Source organism: Mirounga leonina, unplaced genomic scaffold (assembly GCF_011800145.1).
Source record: "Mirounga leonina isolate KUSES-001 unplaced genomic scaffold, KU_Mleo_1.0 Mir_166, whole genome shotgun sequence".
NCBI classification, from domain to species: Eukaryota; Metazoa; Chordata; class Mammalia; order Carnivora; family Phocidae; genus Mirounga; species Mirounga leonina.
Window position 1 is genome coordinate 6762225 of NW_023270418.1, and position 25811 is coordinate 6788035.

The 25811-nt window shown below is 38.1% G+C and overlaps 1 protein-coding gene across 1 annotated transcript in view; it reads right to left on the reverse strand.

Annotated features, from left to right (window-relative positions):
- SLC5A12 (solute carrier family 5 member 12) overlaps nucleotides 1–14704 on the reverse strand; it is a 45258-nt gene extending 30554 nt beyond the window's left edge. The window contains exons 1-4 of the mRNA XM_035012298.1: nucleotides 14366–14704; nucleotides 7096–7161; nucleotides 5696–5747; nucleotides 4253–4320 (exon numbers count right to left, since the gene is read on the reverse strand). Of these exons, the coding sequence (XP_034868189.1) occupies nucleotides 4253–4320; nucleotides 5696–5747; nucleotides 7096–7161; nucleotides 14366–14704 (525 nt within the window). The remainder of the gene's footprint in view (nucleotides 1–4252; nucleotides 4321–5695; nucleotides 5748–7095; nucleotides 7162–14365) is intronic.
- Between the last annotated feature and the right edge of the window lie 11107 nt (nucleotides 14705–25811).

Below are 25811 nucleotides of genomic sequence, written 5' to 3' on the forward strand. Positions count from 1 at the left end.
TCTTTCTTTCTTTCTTTCTTTCTTTCTTTCTTTCTTTCTTTCTTTCTCGATCTATGTTATGAAGAACGAGTAGGAATTTACCTGGTACAGAGGACAAGAGAGGGGAACCACATATGTGAAGGATGGAGATGCATGGCTGCCTGGAGAAATGAAAGAATGCTAGAATATATAGATTGAGGCATATACAGAATGCCCGAAGGGAGGTTGCTGAATTTGCTAGAGGCCAGAACACATGAGTTTTGGCAAGGCTACTTAAATGATTTCTTAAGAGCAATGAGAAAGCATTAAAGAGATTTACATGATGAGAGATTTTATTTGTTTGCTTCATATTGGTTTCAGGGGTGGTTGTGTGGATAACAGATTTCTGGACCAAGGAAAAGAAGGAGTGAGAGATACACTCAGAGTTGATTTCAGTAGTCTGTGCCCAAGAGGACAGAGGTTTGAAGCAGGTTTGCAGCAGGGTAGAGATGGAAAGAAATGGATGGACTTGAAAGATAACTGGGAGGTCAAATCAACACAACTTGTGAATAATTGAATACAGATGATGAAGAAGTGGGGAAATTAAGGATAATCATCTGGGTCTGGCTTATACAAACATGAGGGTTTTTTTTTTTCGTAAATTTAGTGGCAGTAAATAAATTTGGGGGAACTGAGATGCTAGAATGCTGAGAAAAAAGAAAAGAACTAGGAAAGAATGATAGATTCCAGACATTCATGGAGAAAGGAGTTTTAAGAGCTAGACGATGGTCAAAGAGTGAGGTGGGCAAGGCAGACTTTGCGGAGGATAAATCTCACAGCAGAACTCAGGACAGAGTGATGAGGGAAGAGGTTAGTGTGCTCGTTATCAAAACTGGATCCTCTGTAGAATCCTTTGGGGAATTTTGAAAACAAACAAACACCAATGTCCTAGCACCCAAGGATTCTGAATAAATTGAGGTCTGGGTTGGGATCCAGTCTTAAATATTTTTCTGAAAGCTCCGACAGGAATTCTAAAGTACAATTCTAGTTGAGAACACGTGGGCAAGAGGAAAGGAGGCGAGAAAGAGGCTCCTGGAGTAATCCAGGTATAGAATCCCTGAGGATCACAGTGAGGTGGAATGAGCAAATTGGGAAAGATTAAATGAAGTGATATAAAAAAAAATGCTTTGAAAATGAATAAGCACTATGAGAATGGAAGGATGTGATATTTTTAACATTGAAAAATAGAATTGTCATCCCCAGTTACTCCTCCAGAGTGTCAAGAACTTCTGCGAAAAGATGACAGGTTTCATCTTTATCTTGAGAAAAAAGAAGACATTGGGGTTGTCCCACCATTTCTTTTGTAATTAGAATGCAATTTGATAAATACATTAAAGCCCCTGCCTGAGGCACTGTATTTGTATATTGTGTTCACATCCTGACTTGAGGAATAATCAATATTTACCTCCTACCTCCCAAGTAATAGTATTGTGATTTTCTCCAAAGACATTAAGCCTTCTAAACCCAAGTCACAACATCAGATTTTAGTGATATGAAGACCAAATATCACAGAGCTCAGTTTTCAGCAGCTACTTGCTATTGGTTATGCAAAAATATGCAAAAGCCTTATGCATATTTTTGAACTTCAGCTAGACATGAGGCAAGAGAACAAACCACTTTATCAAATGTACATCAAAAGACAGATTATAGGGGCCTCTGGGTGGCTCAGTTGTTAAGCGTCTGCCTGCAGCTCAGGTCATGATCCCAGGGTCTTGGGATGGAGCCCCGCGTTGGGCTCTCTGTTCAGCGGGAAGCCTGCTTCTCCCTCTCCCACTCCCCCTGCTTGTTTTCCTTCTCTAGCTTTGTCTCTCTGTGTCAAATAAATAAATAAAATCTTCAAAAAAAAGGGACAGATTATAGTCACCATGAAAATTTCTCTGACTCTATAACTTCTTCATACTGTGAGACACCCCCCCGCAAAACACACACACTGACCTATAACCCTGATAGAGCAGTGTCACTGATGTATTTAATCAGTCTGTGTTGTTTGAAATCTAATGTTTACTTCACTAGATTCCAAGCCCCTGAATGGCAGGAATCACTTATTGTTTTAATCTCTTCCACCGTTTATCTTAGATACCCAACCATCCTCAGGATGTTAAAGAAACTGCAGCATGAGCAACACGTGTTGGACAAATAAGCCACCATTGGAGTGGGATCCAAAAGCCTGTAGCCTGGCTAGAGAGAGAAAAGATGGGACAGAGGTGCTGTAAGGGATTAGATGGGCGGATTGACTCACATCATAAAAGATTTCCAACACTAGGCTAAGAGGCTTATACTTTATCCTGGGAACAATAGGAAGTGAGAAGAGAATTGGGTCAGTTAAGTGGCATGAAGTAATAGGTGATTAAGATTAATCTTCCAGAAGCACGCAGAGTGGAGAGAAGCACTGAAACCAATTAAGAGGTAGCAAATTTAGTTCATTTTAGCTTATTGCGATTATGACAATATCCAGACGTGTTTCTAACATTACTTTTTGTTTCTGTTTGTGCCTTCTCTATTTTTATCCTCTTCTCTTGCTTAAATCACTTGAGGTTTTGTTTTGTCTTGTTTTAATTCCCTTTTTCCACTTTGACATTTTATTTAAATGGGTCCCCTTGAAATTTTGCTACAGATTTTTAAGTTAGAGTCTAAATTTAAAGAATATCTTAATCCTCAACAATTCAAAGAGGATAAAATTGTCAACTCTGATTACTGTCTTCTTGATTTACATGCTATTGTTGTCCAAATGAGGGTTATTCTTTTTCTTAATCCCCAAATTACATATAATAATAATAAGTAGAAGTAGCAGTAGTATATTATATTATAAATTATAAAATATAATTAGATATGTATGTTATACTATACTATACTATAAAATTATTTTTTTATCATCGAGCACCAAAAATTATTTGACTAGACTTACTAAATGTTTACTCTTTTATTTTCTTATCATTACTTCTTCTATCCAAAACTGGATCATTTTCTTTCTTCCCAAAGTACTTCCTCTACGTTTTTCTCAGGGAAAGATAGATTAGTGGTAAATTCTCTTGGTTCTTGACAGTTCTTAAAAGTTAGTATTGCTGAATACACAATTTTAGGTTGACAGTTGTTTTCCATCAATGCTTTGAAGATATTATTTCACTGTTTCTGCCTTCCATTATTGTTGCTAAGAAGGCTGCCTTCAGTGTCCCTGGCAATGTGTCTAGTCATCCTTGTATGGATAGATGCTTTGGAGCAACTAATCTGTCACATATGGCCAGACATATAAGGAGCAGGAGCTTATTTTTAACCTAGGTAAGAGACGTGTGTCTGGAATAGAGCTATGGTAGTGAGAATGGAACGGAAAAAAAAAAAAAAAAAGACAAAACTCTGTAGTGCAAAAGCAATGGTGGGAATTGTGTGTATGAAAAGGACATTTTTAAATTGTATATTTCATGATCTATGTTCAAAGAGTATCTGATATGCACACAATACCAAAATATCTGGATGGTCTGCTCGATGATAATATAGGATTACTTTGTTTTCCTCTATAGAGGAAGAAAGAAAATCCAGCTTTCTGAAAACCAGTGCCATATTTTTAACTGGTTGCTTACAGCCTCTGTCTATGGATGCCAAGGATTCAGAAGAATAAAGGTTCCCATTGCAAAGCATGATAAATAATAGGTGCTCAATGAATGTTTGTTGAACTAAACAGATTTTAACAATTACATAAGTACGTTGCCAATACCACCCAGATTCCTTGATGAAAAACTGAGCATGTGTTAAGCCAAACGGTACTGTAATCCAAGCTTATCCATAAATAAGAAAAAACAACAAGCTGTGGAATCCTCAAGTTTACAAAATACCAGCCATCCTTGATCATTCATATATGCATTGTGCATTTCTCAATCACTAAGACAATGAAGTGTATGCTATCTAGGGTTCATAATTACTCTTAACAGGCACATTGTTTTCTTGGCAGTTGCACATGGTCACTTATCCTCTTAGCAAGAAGGGATTTCTTCCATGAAATCTTTTCTTTGCCATGGCTTTCTCAAATGAGCCCAGAACCCAATTCTGCTAATGGCACTGAAAGAATTTTAAATAAAAGAACAGCACCTTCCTCAGGAAACTGTGACAGAGAAGCCAGCAAATTTCTCTTTAATTTTGGAATAGCAATTTCTGCTATAATTAGATGCCCTGTTGTTGGAGGTTTGCCCTTATCCCATATTAGGAGATGGTTCTAAATACTTTTTCACAGTTAGATACATACCAGGGTACAGTAGAATGTGCAAACAATTCCTGTTGCAAACACAGAGCCCCAGAGATCAAACCCAGTCACTAGAAAAGAAGAAAAAATATTGAAAGAAGTTTCTCTGAGAAAAGTAGAAGACCAAGGTTTATGAGAAAAAAGTCACAATATTTTTGTCAGTGTTCTTTGTGGGCAAATGGAAATCAAATTAAAATTTTCTCTTATTACATTCACCTCTGATAAAGATTGTTTTATTACAGTGTTATACTTCAACTCAGTCTATAATTTTTAGGTAATGTTAAAAGCCAAATCTTTCCTCCTAAAATTCTGTAGCTTCTGGTCTTTGCACCAACTGTTTGTTTGCTTATTCTTAACGAAGTTAGTCTGAGGACTTTGAAACCCCCTAAACCTCAGCCCTGAATAAATGTGTCTCAATATAAGTGCAGAGCATGATTAAATTGAATATTGAAGACTTCTGATGTTATAGGTATTATTATGAAATTTATTTTAATCTTTTTTTAACTCTTGTTTCTAGGATTCTATTCCCTCAAAAAGGTCAAGTATAAGTTTTTTTTTATTATTATGTTATGTTAATCCCCATACATTACATCATTAGTTTTAGATGAAGTGTTCCATGATTCATTGTTTGTGTATAACACCCAGTGCTCCATGCAGAACGTGCCCTCTTTAATACCCATCACCAGGCTAACCCATCCTCCCACCCCCCTCCCCTCTAGAACCCTCAGTTTGTTTCTTAGAGTCCATAGTCTCTCATAGTTCATCTCCCCCTCCAATTTCCCCCTCTTCATTCTTCCCCTCCTGCTATCTTCTTCTCTCTCTTTTTTTTTTAACATATAATGTATTATTTGTTTCAGAGGTACAGGTCTGTGATTCAACAGTCTTAACATAATTCACAGCGCTCACCATAGTACATACCCCCCCCAATGTCTATAAGTTTTAAAATAATTCCTACGAGTACCTTTTACTCCTGTATTCAGATTATCGACTTCATGAAACCCCTGAGACAGGATCATACATTATAAACGTCTTTAGTGGTTGTGTGTATGCAATACCAAAACTGCCATCATTTCAGAAAAACAGAACAAACAACCAAATGACAATCAAACTGGGTGTTTGAAACCTTGTGGGCAAATCAAGTAATTAATTATTTACCTTCTTTTCTCTCTCTCTCTCTTTTTTTTTAGATTTTATTTAAATTCAAGTTAGTTAACATATAGTATATTATTATTTTCAGGGGTGGAATTTAATGATTCATCAGTTACATATTACACCCAGCGCTATTTTCAATGTTTGATTTTTGGAGCTCTCTATCGTGATGACTACAGTAATTAGAGCCCCCTAACCGCAGGAATGTCTCCCCAACAAGATGGATGTATATTTCTCAAGGTGAGAATGTAAGCATACAAAAGATGGAGAGTATCCAAGGGAGTATCAGTGACTCACCTTGATTGAGCGCTAACGCAGGTGCATATACCACGACTCCTGTGTAGAGAATCTGGTGGGGAAGCAAGAGTCAAGTGAACAGTGTGAAAAGTGACACGGAAGGGAAAGCTGCCTCAAAGTTTCCTTATTGACCTTAGAGGGGTATTTCCCTCCTCATGTCACTAAACATGTCATTGGCAACCGCTCTAATCTTGAAATCATTGATTACTGTCATTAGTGTGCAAAGCATTTGATGGAGGAAGAGCACTGGACTTTTAAGACTGCTGTGAATTTTGAGACTTTATGGCCAGATATGGGGTATTTCTTTTTTTTTTAAAGATTTTATTTATTTATTTGAGAGAGAGAATGAGAGAGAGAGAGCATGAGAGGGGGGAGGGCCAGAGGGAGAAGCAGACTCCCGGCTGAGCAGGGAGCCCAATGCGGGACTTGATCCTGGGACTCCGGGATCATGACCTGAGCCAAAGGCAGTCGCTTAACCAACTGAGCCACCCAGGCGCCCAATATGGGGTATTTCTGAAGGAAACAAAGATAGGCTTCAAGGTAAGGTTTTGGTTCAACCTTTCTCTACCCACCCCCCGCCGCCATGCATATGTCACAATGACTCAACCTCATCTCAGCAGGCCGCTGAAATACGGATTTTCAAATGGAGACAGTACAGAGCAGGGTAAGACGAACGCGGGTGATCTACTTCATGAGTACATCTTTGGACTCCCAGGGTTGCAGCCACTATGCTGAGGGAAGTAGGTGCAGTCTCATTTTTATTTTAAATGGGATTTCACCATTTAGAGATTCCTGTGAGGGTTTTAGGAGGCAAAAGTGTAGGAGCAGGTCAGGGAGCACTGCTTTCCTCCTTTTCTCTCTCTTAAATCCTTCAGTGAGTGAGTGGGAGTTTTGATTAAGAAAGAGAAGAAGGTTATTTTCCAGCAGAAAGTACATTGTGAGCTGTAGGAAGCATACCAACAGTGTGCCACAGGCGACCCTGGGGGACAGCATGAAGGCACCCAGAGCTAGGGAGCAGGAGAGGAATCCCAAAGGGGAGATGGGAGTATTGTCTTAAAATGACTTTCAACAAAATGGGCATTTCTGGTTCAATGCAGTTAACTAGTGAAAACCAGTTACTGAACCATTTCATATCCAAAGCAATGTGTTTTTAATGCTATTTTTTTCCTTTGTGGTTTATAATATACATTTGTTTTTTATTTATTATTTGGATGAATATACGGGGTCTGTACAATGTGGGTAACTTTCAATGTAATCACACATCCCGAAAGTGCTATCCTTGGAAGAAAGTGCTAGGTCTGTCCCTTGGTTGCATTCATTGCCACCCTCCCCCCCGAGTAAGCAAACCCATATCTTGTCACCCCACACTTTCCACATCTGTAGCAGCCCTTCCCCCTTACCGTCTGCACAATATAGATGACAGTGGCCGCATAGCGCACTGGCTTATTGAATCGTAGTTGTAAGTACTAGAAAGAACAGAGAGAAGGACAAGCAAAGAGTCAGTGAGTTATTTACATAAGAGCTGCTAAGAAGGTTCTTTTTTCTTGTATTCCTTTATGTTTAGTGCTTTGGATTTATAATATGATTTTATGCTATATATACTCAAGAGAACCAGAAAAATATGGATTGTTTGAAGTCAAAGAAATATCAGAGCTCTATTAAAGCTCAATTCTTGCTTAAGGTTCTCATGATAGAGAAAATAAATGCTTTTTATTTTTAAATTTTTATTGTTTGAATGAAAATCCAGATCCTCTAGCTTTCTACCCAGGGATCTTCCTACTGACTATACTGAAGCCACTGTTTCCTTTTATATCCCATTCCCCCCAGTTTAGCCCAGACCTACATTCCCTCTTTCCCAGGTGACTCCCTCTAATTTCAATCCTTGCCCATCCATTCCATCAACCACACATCTGCCACATTGGTTCTCCTAGAGCAAGGCTCTAATCATGTTGCTCTTTTTCTTAAAATCTTCAATGACTCTCTATCATTGACAAAGTCCACACTTGATATTCTCTACTGTATGATCTATACTCTTCCTAAGTCACACCACTAGCCCTCCCATTATTAATTCTCCACATAAAATCACTGTGTGTTTTTCAATCAACATGCTTTGTACTTCTCAGACTTTTGTTTTCTTTGCCCTGCTCAACCCTTACCCTGAGAAAATAACGATCTTATTCATAGACCCTCCTTCTTCAGACGATAGATTTAGTACACTGTGAGTTAGGAGATAGTCCAGGGGATGTGTGACTGAGGGCACCAGATATAAGGAAAATATTCTTAAAGAGGTAAAGAAGTCAGTGAGGAGTCAAGTCTCAGATGTCGTAGGATGGAAAATGATGCAAAACTTTTGCGGTGAAGACAGCTTAGGTTCAAATGAGACACCTTTGGAGAGATTCATTTAATGCACTAAACAATGGCTTTCTTTTCTAAAATTGGTGCTTATAAGGCTCCAGTGACATAGTATATGATAATGCCAAGTACAAGCACAAGAATATAGTGGGATCTTAGTGACTGTAATAGTCACTGTGAGTGCAATGCCTGAGCTTACTGGCACTCACTATTCCAGTACAAGCTGATGGCTTCTAAATGCACCTGTGATCATTTGCTTAAGGGCTTTATTTCAGCCCTTGCACGGGGCGGACTAGAAGTGCCTGGGGGTGTTATCATTGGCTGAAAGCCAGTGACCAAAGGGAGTTAGACAAAAAATATTCAGACTTCTTTGCCGGTCAGGAAGGACAACCCTGAGACATGATCTATGTCTTCTAGAGGTCCCCAGTGAGACTGAACATCAATTGCTCACAGTAGTAATCTGTTCAAAAACACACTTTTTATTGGCTTCATTTCCTTCCATATTTTAATTGCCACTTACCTACCAATGTTAAATGAAATACTTCCCCCAAAATGACTTGCATTCAAATCCTTGTCTCAGGGTTTGCTTCTGGGGGAACACAACTTAAACCAAATATAATGTAAGTGATGACTTTAAAAATGCTTGTGTAAAAAGTTGTGTCCTGCTGATGGGAACTTTTTTTCCCTGTGACATAAAAGAACTCAAGACAGCCTGCTGGAGGATGAGGCCAGGTGTGATATAAATAAGTTGTCTCATCTCAGTTCCTCTAGACATACCAGCCACTAGCTAATGCATTAGCTGATGGCAGTCATATACAAGGCCACTGTGAGACCAGGAGGAGAACCTCTTTACTGGACCCTACTGAGCCCACACCAAATTGATGACCCATAGAATTGTGAGCAAATAAAATTGCTGTTCTAAGAAATTTTGGGGGGCGGGAAAGGTGATATGTTATGCAACAATACATAAATAATATAAAAATTGATACCAGGAGTGGCGAAATGTTGTAACAAAGCCCCAGAATAATCTGGTATTGGCTTTGGGGCTGGGTGGCACCTGAGGTTTGGGAAAGCAAAGGGGAAATTGTTCCCAAAAAATGGAAAGATAATGAGGTAACTGCTATAGGAATCTTCACAAAGTCAAGGGTTTTTAACATCTCAATTTAGTTCCACTAAATTCAGCCAATTCAGTCCAACTGGAGAGGCAGTATTGAGAAAAAGATATGTGAAAAAAAATAAAAGAAGTGGATCAGAAGTAAGACTCCCTGAATTTTAGTTTGAGCTTTGCCGCTAGCTCACTGTGACCTAAGCCTTTGGTTTCTCATCCATGAAACAAGAGAGACAATTCCAACTGTGTAATAATCCACCTGAAAGAATGTATTTACCCAGCCTTTCAATTACCCCCTCCCTCACTCAATGGTCCTCTTGCGTGTGTATTTATCTATCACTACAGTCAGGAGTAAAAATGGAAGTTCAACCACAGAGTCGCATGCTTCATGCCTGCGTTTGAAAAAATTGCACAGATATCATTTCCCATCATTGTATTTGATTATTTTCAAAACCCCAGGCCTGATAGAGCCACATTCTTTTCCATCTTGGTGAATAATAAGTCCACTTCTCATGTTGGTTCAAACTCAAATAACATGGATCCACTTTTTACTCCTCTCTTTCTCTCACTCCCCACATCTACTTCATACAAGAATCCTGGTGCCCACGTCCCACTCTCAAAAAAGAGCCACTTGCATCATCTCTTCTGTAGCTACTGTAATACCATCAGCTCTTGTCTGGGCTACAGCAGGAGCCTCCTAACTAGACCCCCTGCTACAGCAGTCAAAACCCCAGACTCATTGCCAACATCCAGCTAGAGCAACACTCAAGATGCAAATCACATCATGTCACTCCTCTGCCCAAACACTGTCATGGCCCACCTCATGGAGAGTAGAAGTCAATCCTTACAATGTCCTAAAGGCTTTATAACATTGGCTCAAACCTTCTCAGACCCTGAATATCCATCTTAAATAAAACATTTTGTAGCATCATTTACTGTGCTGAAATAATATTCGATAATGACATCTTATGCACATCTAATTTCTGAAAGTTTAAATTACTACAACACCACAAATATAATTTAAAGGAGAAATAAAAGGAAAGAAACGTACCCCCCACAGTATGTCATCTGTAATGTTTAGAAACCACCATAAAAGATGATATTAAAAAACAGTAGCCTGTGCATCTACCTAATGAAAAAATTTGGATTAAAGAGAACTAAGTAAATCAGAAGCCGTTTAGTTTAAGAAGTCCAAGAAAAATGAGAAAGCAGGCAGACACCAGCCTATAAACGAGTGCTAAGGGTGAATAAGAACAGACTAGATTTATTAATGTGTGCTGTGAGAAAGAAGGCAATAACTAATGACAAACCATCCAAGTGGAGATAATGAAGCTGTATGACACTGCAAATGAGCTGTGCCTAATCTATAACGTGAGGGGAAGAACGATCCCTCATGCTTCGACATGGGACAGGGTAGTGATAAATTTGTGCAGATGGCACATCTTGGTCTTGAAATCCCACTGTATATCAAAGCATTTAAATCAGTTGGCTATGTTAGTCACCATACAATACATCATTAGTTTTTGATGTAGTGATCCACGATTCATTGATTTCATATAACATAACATAATTAAATTAAATTAAATTCACACATCCCTTCTGCCACATTCTATTGGTCAAAGCAAGTCACAAGGCCATCCCAGATTCAAGGGGTAGGAAAATAAACTCCACTTCTTTCAGTCCTTAGTACTTTAAAAGACCCTGGAATGAACATCTAGGAATGGGTAATAGGGAATGGAGGATGAATAAAGAAACATAATACATTCAAGCTTCTCTATAGAGCTCAAGTAGTATAAATGTGGGGACAGTAACCACACCAACAACAGTAATAATAAATAATAATATAAAACTCTTATGTGGCATTTACCATTTGTCAGGTTCTGTTAAAAGTATTTGCATGTAATACCTCAGTTACTCCTCACAGACATCCGGTGAGACGGTTGCTTTTATTACCACTATTCCACATATGTGGAAATCAGGCACAGAGAAGTTAAGCAATTTTCCCAGTCATGCCACTGATGGGTGGCCGTGTTGGCATTTAAAGCCAAATAGTCAGGAGGTCATGCTTTTAATCCTTGTGCCTTCTGCCAATTCTTATAAAGCAAAAGGAAATCCCCAAATCGCCTCTTAAGTACTTTACACAATCTGAAGTCCTTATTATTAGGGTACTAAAAATTAAAAAATATGTAGAGGGCAACAAACTTTATAAATTAAATTCAATGAAACCCTTACATTTCCTATAACTGTATTAACTTAATAATTAAAAGGCAGTCTCAAATTTCCTCAGTTACATATTTGCAATTGGTTTAATGCAGTAACTGAACCGCTTTACTAAAACCAGTTACAATGAACTGGGTATTGAATAGCACATCTGGAATAGATTGCTCAGTAAATGTTTCACTAACTTCAAGACAATGTTTTTATTCCATTTTAATTTGGGGGAAATAGACTAATTTATAGTGGTGTGTATAACTTCTTATTTTAAAAAGTTAACATTATTGGGTACCTGGGTGGCTCAGGTGGTTAAGCAGCTGCCTTCAGCTCAGGTCATGATCCCAGGGTCCTGGGATCAAGCTCATGTGTTGGGCTCCCTGCTTAGCATGGAGTCTTCTTCTCCCTCTCCCTTTGCCCCACCCCCCAGCTCATGCTCTCTCTTTCAAATAAATAAATAAAATCTTTAAAAAAAAAAGTTAACATTCTTATGTAGCAAAGTACTACTAATTTCTATTTGCAGTAGGTTTTGAACATGAGGGCATTAAAAAATCACTAAGCACGTGGTGGTACAATTATTCATTGCATATTATGTGCCTTACATACTGCAAGACACCTGGTGTCCCTGCTCATGCCCCCTAAACTCCAGTAGTGCCCCCCACTTATTTTGACAACCAAATTACCCTATAAATATTCAAAGCCCCCTGTGTCTGACACCACACCCACTGGTGGTGTCGAGTGGGGCCCCCCCACCTCTTTGATCTCATCTCTTGCCTTTCTCCCCTTGGCTCACTCTTCTCCAAGCACACTGATTTCTTTGCCGTCCTTCAAACATGCTAATCACATTCCCCTTTTAGGGCCTTCGCATCTGTGGTTACTTTAGCTTGGGATGTTCTTCCCTCCTATGGTGCAATTGCTTGCTTTATCCAGGCCCCCAATTAAATGCCCAATTATCCCTGAAGTCTCACCTAACCACCCCATATGAATTGTTGGCATTCTCCACCTGAAGCAGAACTACATTCTACCTTATCTTATTTACTTTTTCTCTATTGCATTTAGTAGGGCAGGATAGCATTGTGATTCAGCATGCCATCTCCAAAGTTAGACAGCTCAGGTTTGAAAAACGGCCACTTGTTAGCTGTGTGACATTGGGCAAGTTACTTGACTCTATGTGCCTCATGTTTCTAGTCTGTTAAATGGGGATGATAATAATAGAGCCTATCAAAGAAGGTGATTTGAAGGTCAAATGATTTAATCATGTGAAGTAGCTAGAGCAGTGTTCAGCACAAAGTCAAAGAGCAAAAAAATCATTTTTACAACTAATTCCATAATCCATTCGATACTCATTAAGCATCGAATTTTTATTTTTTTTTAAATAATTTAAAAAGCTCTTTTACACTTAACTAAACTTCCACGAAAGAAGGGAGGTATTATTTTCTGCGTCGAAACCTGAGCTGATAAATGCTTAGTAACTTGTACAAAGTCCTCCTATTATTAAGCAGTGGACTTTGAAATCGAACTCCCATTTTCTGACTCTTCTCTTTCTCTCTCTGTCTTCCTCGCTCTAGCAGTTACTGAAGCAATTCTTTTTAAAATGCCAGCAATGCATCTGGGAGTCTAACCTTAATAGCTGAGGGAAAAACCTAGGATATATTTATGTTTTCAGAAGTACACTAATGAGCAGCGAGGATATGTGCATATATATTGTAGGACTAACCATAAATTGAGCCGTTTCCCCTTGAATTATGTACCAGACAGTAGCTGTTGCATTACCTAATTCCAGTCACCTACTTTTGGTAGGGAGGGGAGTTTGACGTTGGATATTTGATTATGATTATCTGCAGAATCACAAGTTTTAAAACCTTCTTTAAAGTGTTCCTTTGCCGAAGTGGCTTTTGAAGTCCAGAGTAATCCTTTATAATCATTTAGTTTACAGAATTAAAAAAAAAAAAAAAAGAGGTCTGTTAAGAATCCTCTGCTGTGACTTGGTAGGGATGGTGTTGGATAAGGAAAATAAATACCTTTCTCATAGAAACTGATTTATGATCATGCTTAAATATTGGACATGCAAATTCAGTTTTTAACCTGCTATTTTTCTTGAGAAGTATTGCAAAATCATGCCTCATTTTGTTTTCATCAACATAAACTCCATATATGTATCATTTAACAATCTCCCCCATTAAAATGTTTTCTAATTTTTTAAAAACATTACCATTTCTCCACTGATAGGAATAACCAATATTAAAGTACTCAGCTCTAGTATGTGATGGAAAGGGATAAAGACGAAATGGGTTCTCAGTAGGTCTTATCTACTATACAATCGTGGCTAAGCCATTTAGCTCAGTCTCAGTTTTCTTATCTGGAAAATGATAATATTTACAGTGTATGTTCTGCTTGCTTTTCAGAAGACTGATGTGAATAATACAAATATTAACTTCAGCTCTCTTTCATTGAGACTCTCTTACAAGTCAGACAATGCATTAGGGGTTTACAAATAGGTTCTCATTTAATCATTGAGATACACTTGTGGGATTAGCTCCATATTTTCATTCTACAGATAGAAAAACTGTTCTGTGTGTCCAAAGATAAGCTTTTCCCAATAACAACGAAATGTGTTTTTTTGGTTTTTTTTTTTTAAGATTTTATTTATTTATTTGACAGAGAGAGACACAGCGAGAGAGGGAACACAAGCAGGGGGAGTAGGAGAGGGAGAAGCAGGCTTCCCGCGGAGCAGGGAACCCGATGTGGGGCTCAATCCCAGGACCCTGGGGTCATGAACTGAGCCGAAGGCAGATGCTTAACGACTGAGCCACCCAGATGCCCAGAACGAAATGTGTTTTTACCATGAAAGCGTCATCATCCCGAAAATAAATGTGCTTCTCAACTAGCCCGTGTTATTAAGACAATGTATATTATTAGAGAGAGGGGGGAAAAATGTCCAAGTGGAGAGAAAATAGCAACTCTTTCCAAAGTGAAGAAAAAGAGAAGAGTTGTCTTACCTCGTAAGTGCTGGTGATGCCAGATCTGTAGAACACGGGGACAAAGAGTTCTGACGTGAGGATGATGACAAGTGCATACGCGATAAAGAAGAGCACGAAGGATGCCCCAAAGCGGTACACCTCGGAGGGGGCCCCCAGGACAGTGACAGCTGACATGAAGCTGGCTGTGAGAGACAACGCTACAGGGCCAAAGCTCATTTGCCTTCCCCCGACCAGGAACTCCCTTGAAGTTGCCTTTTTCCTCTCCTTAATAGCAAAGAACACCCCAATTCCAGAGGAAATGACAAAGAGAGCTGCAAATACAACATAATCCCAAACTGTGAAGCTCTTCACCTCCATGCTGGGAAGTATGGCACCAGAGAGTTGCTTTCAACCAGATCTCAGGGAGAAGTTGTTTCCAAAAGCAAAGCTCAGGGCAGTAGATGTTTTGCCAAGAGAAGAGACTGTGATTTGGGGAAGAAAATGAGGACCACAGGCACTTCAGTGGATCTTCAGACACCAAGTTGTACTCGGGGAAGACCTCAGAAGTTGACGACAGAGAAGAATCTGGTAGTGGTATTGGTACCAGCAGATGAGAACTTGAAATCTGACCCAGCCAGGACCTGTCTGTTCCCCTACTAAAGCATGTGCCAGAAAAGGAATTCAGATGTGTTCTAAAATTAATAACCATGGGGGTGGAATGGACTTGCCAGGTAACATGCTCTTTTATCTTCTAGATTTTTTTGATTTAAGGTTAAACATTACTGAGGAAAAAATGGAAGTGATACAAGTTGACCATCTCAGCATTTTTAATTAGTAAAATGGAATCTGCAATATGCAACATCACCCTCAGGGGTGTCTTTTACCTGAATAAGGGAGGGTGGGGGAGGGGTACCTGTAATTTTCCGAGGCTGTGGGTGTGGAAGGAAAAGAGTGAAGGACTGCCAATCAAGAGACCTTTGCTCAAGTTGGCTCAGTTGTAAGCAAGCTGTGTAATTGTTGGCAAATCATTTAACCTTTCTGAGCTTCAACTGGAACATGGGGGTAAAAAGACCTTAACTGGTTATTAGAGTCTTTAAGTGTCTCAAACTATCTACCCTCTTTTCTCTGATCTGTAAAATCAAAGTTACTAATATCTACCCATTGGCTATTATTGGTGTTTAGAGCAGAGCACTCCTGAACATAATAGTTGATTCTCTCTCGACTCAGAAAATGGATTCACCAATAATTAATAAACCATCTGTAGTCCTCTATTTTATCTCCCAGTCTCTCCTTCATTTTGATATTTACAACACTTGCACTCGGAGGCTAAGTCAGAGTTAGTACTAGGACAAATGAGAAAAGGAAGGTGAAAATCCAGTTATAGATTGCTGTTTCTGCTCTTGTTAGAGGGTCAATTGTCCTGAAGTATCCCCACTAAGCTTTTGGGGGACATTTCTCTATTGTTCTCTATTGTTCATACTTCTCCTTTTTCTCAATGACCTTCCCTGAGACCGAGCTCTACAAAGCCTAGTTATTCCATGAAATCTAGTTCCTGTCTCCTCTCCTCTGTGGAGCCTTCCTTGACTCACACCTGCCCTCTCCACCCCAGCTCCTGTGGGAAGCAGCCTCCCTTGGTACTCACTTTGAACTCTGAGAGTATCCTCAGCTATTTTAAAGAACCTATATGTATGTGTCTGTATGAGTCAGTCAGCTGTTGTAGACAACCAGCTTCTGGAAGATAGAGGCACAAGGCCTGGTCCATAGTGATCAAGAAATAGTAGCCACTGTAGAAAATAAGGAAATTGGGTGCCTGGGTGGCTCAGGCAATTAAGCATCTGCCTTCAGCTCAGGTCATGATCTCAGGGTCCTGGAACTGAGCCCTGCATCAGGCTCCTGCTCAGCAAGGAGTCTGCTTCTCCCTCTCCCTCTGCTCCTCCCCCCCCCCCCACGTGTGTTTGCACTCTCTCTCTCTCAAATAAATAAATAAAAAATCTTTAAAAAAAAAGAAAATAAGGAAATAATCAAAAAAGCAAAAGAAGAAAATATATATTATTCAATATGCCCCACCCAGAAACATTTTTGTCAAACAGAGGAAATTCTAATTTTGCTTTTGACATCTGGATAACTGAACACCTTTGATTTTTTGTTTAATCTGGATACTGTCTTCACTCCCTACTTTGCTCCATGGATTTGAATTAGGCCACAGGAAGCTCTGATGGCCAAGATACACTTTTAGTCACAAATAAATATGCAAAGACTCTGCCAGGAACTATCTGTGTCTTGTTGTTAAAATTCCTCTCGTAAATTTGCAGACTTGATATGATCCATGTTAATGGGAAACTAGGCCTTTAATATTTTTATTTTAACCTAGGATTTTAATTATTTTTATCATTCAGTATTATAATTATATAATGGGGTTTTGTTTGTAACAGTCTCAGCAGAAAATCAGAACTCTGGCTTTCAGAGACTTGACTACCTTATGCTTTAATATTAACACCAACTAAGTGGTAATATTCAATCCACAAGGCATGTGAACAACTTGTTCCGGTCAGGAGAATATTTGTTCAAAACATTATCATTATATCCATGAGGTCCCAGGGTTAAATACCAGAAGCTTGCAGCTGACGAGTCTATGAGTACTGCTGTTTTTAATGAACCACTGTCAAGACACAGTATTGTCTACATAACTTCCATTAGTCTTAGATTTCAAAACCATGGGGAAGTAGAGTGGTTAATGATTTGGTATGTGAAGGAAGCTTCATGCCTCTCATAATAAAATATTCCTTGCTCTCAACATTTTGCTGACTATAAGGCACAGCAACAATTTATTAAGTTAATTCTCAGTTATTTCCCATTTAAAAAAAAATCTTTTTCTCCCTTCTGTAGCATTCAATGTCTTCAAACTGTCTTCCTCTTTCCCAGAGAAACTCACTCTATGCAAGATTCATGATGATTACAAGGCATAGAATCAACTTATTCATAACTTTTCAAGGAAAACAAGAGAACCAGCACATTCAATGGCTATATCAATTATTTTTTAAAAGATTTATTTATTTATTTATTTATTTATTTATTTATTTATTTATTTAAGAGAGAGAGAGAGCAGGGGAAGGGGCAGAGGGAGAGAGAGATAAGCATACTGCCTGCTGAGTGGGGAGCCTGACGTGGGGTTTGATCCCAGATCCCTGAGATCATGACCTGAGCCAAAGTCAAGAGTCAGATGCTTAACTGACTGAGCCCACCAGGTGCCTCAATGACTATATCAATTAGAAGGCACATCCCTATATCATAAATATTAACATGGAAGGGAGGGGGAAATGTACTTCTTTGATCTGAAGAAACCCCAGTATCTCCTGAACCCTTTTGCAGGTCCTCGAAATGCAAACATTTGCACCTTATTCCTTAGTGTCAGGTGGGAAACTTTGTTAGATGGTAAGACATCATCACCTGCTCCCCCTAACACACACACACACACACACACACACACACACACACACATTCTCCCATGATGAGGCTCCATTATCCAATTACCCACTGCCTAATAGGTTAGAATTGTTGTTGTTATCAGTAATAGTCTCCTTAGTGTAAAATAGTTCTGCACTTTGTTTGGAGCAAGTTCTAATGGGAGAAAGGAGAGAGTTTGAGAACACTGAATACTACCAAAGGGAGGAAAGGGTAAAGAAACTGGCAAGATTAGACATCTGGAGGAATAGTATGGGAGACTCAGCATAGGAATGAAGACAAGAAAACAGTACAAGAATCTGTCTTGTGGCAGAGACATTTCTCAAAACCAGTGTAAGGAGAACCAAAGGGGTCCTAACAATGAAAATAATTAATATTAAATGTTAAAATTGTTAGAATCTTTCCAGCTTTATTGAGATATAAGTGACATATAAGATTGTATAAGATTAAGATGTATAATGTGATGATTTGATACACTTACATATTGCAAAATGGTTACCACAAAAGTGTTAGTTGACTACATAATTCCCCATAATTACCTTTTTGGGGGGTGGGGAGTGAGAACATTCAAGATCTATTCTCTTAGCATCTTTTAGGTATATAATGCCATATTGCTAACTATAGTCACCATGTTGTACATTAGGTCCCCAGATAAATGTTAAATTTTTGTCATGTTGTACTGGAGTGTAATACCCTTCTGTATCTCAACCTTTATGGAAAAGCTGCTACATCACTGGGGTTATATTGGTGTATATTCATCATTACACTAAAGAGAAAAGAGGTTGTGATCACCTTTGGGTTCAAAATGCAGAAGGAGGAAGGAAAACTATTGAAGGAAGTATGACACATAGGGGAGACTGAGAACCCAGAACCCAGAAGAAACAAAAAGTGGAGAAAGACCTCCTGACAGTATGATCTTTGAGACTGAGGTATGGAAGACCATTTGGTATCCTATTCTATCAAAGTCAGGAGCTTTTTAGTCCTTTTTTTTTTTTTTTGCCTTGTGTTTGTCTTTCTCTCTCTTTCTTTCTTTCTTTCTTCTCTTTCTTTCTTTCTTTCTTTCTTTCTTTCTTTCTTTCTTTCTTTCTTTCTTTCTTTCTTTTTTTCCTTCCCCTCTCCCTTCCTTTCTTCCTTCCTTCCTTTCTTGCTAATGTAAAAAGAAGGGTGCTCTGAGAAGGCTGGAGGATTTAGGGCACCAAGGAGTTGACACTTGAATTTCATTTACATACTCTCACTAGAGAAAAATGCTGTTCCCAAGCCCTTGTGTAATATAGTGGAAAACATCCTTTATCTGCAGCAAGAGACCAAGTTTCTTTCTCTACCCTGTCACTAAGCTGTTTTGTGATTTTATTATTTTCTCTAGTTCTTAGTTACCACATTTGTAAAAATGATGGTATATCCTATTAATAGTTAGATACTTAGATTAATGTAAGTAACTAAATCACTTTTCAAGTCTACTCAACTGTTACCTTCTTTGATTGACCTATTTAAATTGCAAACAACCACTTCCAGATCTTTCTCCTCCACTTTATTTTTTTTCTTCAAAAATGTATCCTCTACTAATATACTATATAATATTTTATTTTTTTAAAGATTTTATTTATTTATTAATTTGAGAGAGAGGGAGCACAAGCAAAGGGAAGAGCAGAGGCAGAGGGAAAGACTGCACTGAGCAAAGAGCCCGATGCGGAGCTCCATCCCTCAACCCTGAGATCATGACCAGAGCTAAAATGAAAAGTCAGATGCTTACCCGACTGAGCCACCCAGGTGCCCCACTATAGAATATTTTAAATATTGACATCCCTCCACTAAAATGAAAACTTTCTAAAGGGATTTGTCTGTTTTGTTCTCAGAGGTACGCTCAGTATCTAGAAATTTCTGTCCCATAACAGACACGCCATAAATTAAACTAAATTATGTAAATTCTAGGGATCCATTCCATCTTTATAATCTACATTTAATTCCTATTTTCCTGAGGGGAAAAACAAAAAACTAAGAAAAAACTTTTCAAGATTTGTTTTAAAGCTGAAATATTAATCTACCTCTGAACACAAACTGAAATTCATATTCCACCCTATCAAGTTCCCAAATTCATTGTAGCTAAATGTGACCATGTTTAAAACTTTATTCACTCATTCTATATATACTTAACAAATGTGAAGAGATGGTGACTCAAACCCTTAAGAGGCAAATTTCAAAGTCCAGCAAATAATATTATTTAAAACAGACTAATGGCATCACACATCTACTGTAAACAAGTAGAACATTTGAAAGGAATATCCAGTTGGAAGGGCAACTGAGCATGAGGATCAAGGTCCTTCAGTAATTGCCCTTAAGTACCAAGCAACCCTTCCGTAATAGAACAACTCCTCAGTGCTAAATAAGCGTAATGGAAAAAACATTTCTTGTTTAGTTCAGGCTTTAAGGCATTGAAATAGAACTTTTGAATAAGTATTAAAAGGGGACAGAATCTGCTATGTGTGTGACACATTCATGTATCATTTTGGTCCTATATGGCTATAAAAATCTAAAAATTTTTTAAAATTAAAAAAATAATAAAAATCTGTAAAAATTAGTGTCAATAATCCCACTTTACAAATGGAAAAGATGAGTACATACAAGTGCTTTGTCCAAGGTCAAGAGCAAGTTCATTCAGCTTCTGAGAAGTGGTTTTAGACTCAAGTATAACCTGGATAATTCTAAAATCTATGTGGTTTGTACTATTTCTTACAAAGACATTTTTTGTTTCAAATTTTTGTTTTAATTCTAGTTAGTTAACATATAGTGTAACATTGGTTTCAGGTGATTCATCACTTACATACAACACCCAGTGCTCATCACAAGTGCCCTCCTTGATACCCATCACCCATTTAGCCCATCCTCCAGCCACCTCCCCTCCGTTGATTTTCAGTTTGTTCTCTATATTTAAGAGTCTCTTATGGTTTACCTCCCTCTCTCTCTTTTTTTCTTCCTTCCCCTATGTTCATCTGTTTTGTTCCTTAAATTGCACATATGAGTGAAATCATAAGGTATTAATCTTTGACTGACTTATTTGCTTAGCATAATACACTCTAGCTCTATCCATGTTGTTGCAAATGGCAAGATTTCATTCTTTTTTATGGCTGAGTAACATTCTATTGTATATATATTACAAAGACATTTTCAGCTTACTCACTTTCCAGCTTTAATGGACAGACTTTTTTAAAAAGTCTTGAAGGAGTGCCTGGATGGTTCAGTTGGTTAAGCATTCGACTCTTGATTTTGGCTCAAGTCATGATCTCAAGGTCATGAGATCAAGTGCCACATTAGCCTCTGTGCTGGGCGTGGAGCCTCCTTAAGATTCTCTCTCTCCCTCTCCCTCTGCCCTTCCTCCCCATTCACACATACTCATGCACACACGTGCTCTTTCTATATATATATATATAAAAGTATTGAAGAAAAATCTAGGTTTTTCTATCCTGTCAATCTGAGCAGTGACAACCAACACATCTCCAGCGAAATAGAGCAGTGATAACCAAGGCCCCTTGTGTCCTGTAATACTGTCATCTTCTCAATACCTTATTAATCAATCAATCAATAAAATGTCAAATGAATTCAAGCTAATTGTAATATTAAGTGATTTTTATTTATGCAGACTCTTTGGAAATACACTTGAACAATAGAATATAGTTGGCAAGTTCTGATGTAATTTTATCAGTTGCTATGGAAACACCTTTGTTCCTAATTTCCTATCCATTCCAGGGTTCTTCATGCCACCCTTGCCACCACTAGACACCACTATGATTGAATGGCTTTTTTGCATCTCCTGAACACTTGTTATCCCTGGGAATATACAAACAAATGTGTCCTAGCCTCAAAGGCAACATCAAGAGAAAACTGCGAAAATGTGCAATGGTGACTACAACGTAGAGTTTTTCCAACAGTGACACGGTTGGGGCCATGATGTGGGTGACTGTGTTCTCACTTACTTAGTGATGAATCAAAGACATCATTGTCTTCCTTTATAAGAGTTTAAGGTGGTCATATGGAGGTCCATCCACACCGGTTAGAGGGCACTCACTCTTCAAGTGCCGAGTCTCTTTGTAATATTTGTGTGTGTCTTTTTGAATTCTAGTCTAAGAAATAATTCGTAGAAATTTTATTCTAATTCTACACTTTCTAATGCTATCCTAAGACTTGATTTCCTCACCAGGTTAAGTTGCCAGGCCTTGGATTGTATTTTATTTTGGTTCATGATATACAAAAAAACTTCCTCCTAGAAAGAATTCCCATCAAGATTTAGATTTTTCAGGTACCTGTTTCAATATTGTTTACATTAGTGAGAAATGCTTCATGTTACGTTGAAAGCAGAAAAGTGAATTCAAATCTCATCACAGTCAATTACCAACTTTTTTGACCTTTATCAAGGCCAAAAAGTGATGAAGAGCGCTTTATGTCTTTCTTCACCATAAAACTCAGGATAGTGGCTAAGTTATACACAAGGCATGATGGGCTATGGGGCAGGGGGATGTTAGAATAAGTTGGTGCAATTTGCCAGTGTAGCTTTCTGCAGCCATTCTATAAGCATACCCATACAAGATCCCATATAAGATTTTTAGTGGGACCTCCTTTGCTGGGAGCCTTGAATTTATTTTATTTCATTTGTATCTCCTTTTTATTGAAGCTTGCACTTGGTGGCTCTGCTTATGGTTTTCAGGTAATTTAAAGAACTTAAATGTGATAGTCAATTAATAGATACGTACGTATGTGTCAATAAGCGGAGGATCTTATTATTAGTAATGAAGACCAGAGGATTTGTTTGAGCCAGAGTTAGACTTACATTTTTGCTCAGCCATTTATAATTTTATCACCTTAAACAAGTTATTTAATTTCTTTGACACTCAATCGCTCATCTTTGAAATAGAAATAAGAGCCTTTTCACCAAACTGCTGTGAATGTTAGAGATATGTGTCATACACAGAGTTCGCACATCATAGGAACTTCAAAACTGATGTCTGTCACATCTCTATTAGAGATAGCTGTCATGCTACAACACATGGACTAGACACTTTCAACACTATTCTGGAGAGAACAAAGATAACAGGGAAACAATATGGGAAGAAATATGGTTTCACTTGTAAATATTTATTTCCTAATCCAGGGAGACAAAAATCAGATTTCTGACTGGGAGTTTCTTGGTTTTTTCCTCTATTCTGTATTCACAATGTCTAGATTATGGAAATCCTCCCAGTTTCATTGCACTGATATAATTTATCACGTCGTACATTTTATATCACTTTGTTCTTTCTTTTTAAGTGGGCTTTTTGCATCTTGGGATAGGAATGTTCTTTTTTTTCTTTTATTTATTTATTTTTAAGATTTTATTTATTTATTTGAGAAAGAGAGAATGAGAGACAGAGAGCATGAGAGGGAGGAGGGTCAGAGGGAGAAGCAGACTCCCTGCTGAGCAGGGAGCCTGATGTGGGACTCGTTCCCGGGACTCCAGGATCATGACCTGAGCTGAAGGCAGTCGCTTAACCAACTGAGCCACTCAGGCGCCCCAGGGATAGGAATGTTCTTGTAAATGTAGTAAAAATTCTAGCTCAGCTGAAATCTGTCAGCTGCAGCTAACTTTGTTTTGTGATTCTATAGGTATTTGTAGCCATTATAGCTTCTAAGTCACTTCTTGTCACTTTTGGACTCTAGATAAGCAAGTGTATGGCCCATTTTAAAAATGTTGTAAGCTTTCCCAAATCAGCATTATTTCAGTTCCCCCGTGAAGCAAAAATGTTATGGAATATCAAAACAACTAGGACTTGGGGAAGAATGTGTAAGAAAGCACATTTACAAACAGTCTTGCTGTGCACTATGTTTTAAAATTTTAGAAGATTAGAAAGAAGGGTTTATGGAAAAACACTTATAATATCAGTGCCCTTGCAGGAGAAACATGGGTTCAAGAAGCCATCTCATGCAAACCAAGACAAATGGTCACCCTCTCTACAGAGGATAATCAGTTGGGCACTGGAAAGTGAGAATAAACTCAGCTGATTTCTTGCAACTGCCTCAGGCCAACTTTTAGGCCAGTCATTTGTACTTTGTTTCTAATCACAGGAGGTTATAGAATGTTCTGGTTTCCAGCCCCCACTCTCTGGCAGTGTCTCCACTGGAAAAATGCTTGAGATCGAGAAGGGGTCCATCCTCCAACATTTTGTGAAAAAGCACCCTCCCACACAGCATTCTCACCCAGGTGGAGGAAATCCTACACACTGCAACTGATATGCTTTGATGCTCTGTTAAGCTTGACTTCTTAATGTGTTTATTTTTAGTCACCAAAGAGTGAAAATGCCCCAATTGCCAGGGCAATTAAGTCAACCTCATTGTCAAAGAGGGAAAGATAGAAGAACAAGTACATCTCAGGATACCTAATAATAAAAACATTTGTGTTTGATTTTGTCTATGTATTAAATTTAGGAGCTTCTAGATGATGTATTCATGAGAATCAACTGACTCTGTTCCTACTCAACAGGAACAATTCAATTTTTAGGAAACATAGTGGTCTGTCCATTTATTGCATGCCTGACACTCTATTTCCCTAAGAAGGAGAGGTCTTATACTTGATTAAAGGGTTCTGGTCTTGAGCAACCACTGACCTTGCAAATCTGGCATAAAATCAAGAACAAATAAATAAAAAAGAAGGAGGGGTCTTTTAAAAATGAACTAGTATGACCTTGTAAGGCAGAAGTAAATATTTACGTTTATGAAGACAAAGTATCATGGTAAACAGATCATGGCTTTTGTCAAATCTGGATTCTTTTCCAAGCTCTGCTCCACACTACAAGTTTGAAGAAAGCTATGAAAACAGATTTGGTTTTCTTAGCTGTAAAAGAGGAACAACACTTTGAAGCCTAATAGTGAGGATTAAATAAGGCAATGCCTATAAAGTAGTTAAGATAATTAATACTAGGAATAGTATTATGGTCATATGGATAAGATAATTAATACCAGGCATACAGATGAGGTTCAAAAAATGATAACTCAATAAATGGTCTTACTACTGAAAATACAAAGTTGTAACACAAAAACTTACAAAAAACTCATAAGAAAACCTTAACTTCATTAAAATTTTTAAAATTTTACTTAGCAATTTTTTGCTAAGAGAATAGGAGGCTATTTTTCCTTCAAGTAAAGATTTATTTTTGGACTTTGGTTTTTGTTAATCATTGTTTTATCTAGTAATAAGATGTTGCTGCCTATCTATACCAAGGTCCACAAGCATAAACATAAATTTAGTTGAAGTTCTGTGAGTTCATGACTTGTAAAATTCTATAACAGGGAATAGTCATTGAGTGTGAAGGAAAAATTGTACTACTTCTTAGATAAAAATGACATTTTCAATAATTTTTAAGATCTGAATCATCTTGAATGAAACCTTTCTGTAAGTTTGATTTCACATCCCATCCTTCCCAGGAATTAAAGGCTCATTCAAGGAGCATATTATGTAAGCTTGTTTCCACATCCATCCCATGGGAAAGAACCTACAAAATGGACAAGAGAAGGAATGAAATGCAACTTTGTGGACCACCTATTTACTATGTGCCAATCAGAGGGCTATGCACTACATGATGAACCCAAAAACAGGCATACCTCATTTGGCACTTTGCTTTATTGTGTTTCATAGATATTATATTTTTTACAAATTGAAGGTTTTTGGCAACCTTGCATCAAACAAGTCCATAGACACCATTTTCCCAACGGCATTTGCTCACTTCATGTCTCTGTGTCCTATTTAGGTATTTCTTGCAGTATTTCCAACTTTTTCATTATTATTATATTTATTATGATGATCTGTGATCAGTGATCTTTGATGTTGTTATTGTAATTGTTTTGGGGCACCACGAATCCCCCATATAAGGCAAGCTTAACTGATAAATGTATATATTCTGACTGCTCTACTGGCTGGCCATTCCTCCATCTCCTTCTCCTCAGGCATCCTTATTCCATGAGACACAACAATATTGAAATGAGGCCATTTAATAACCCTACA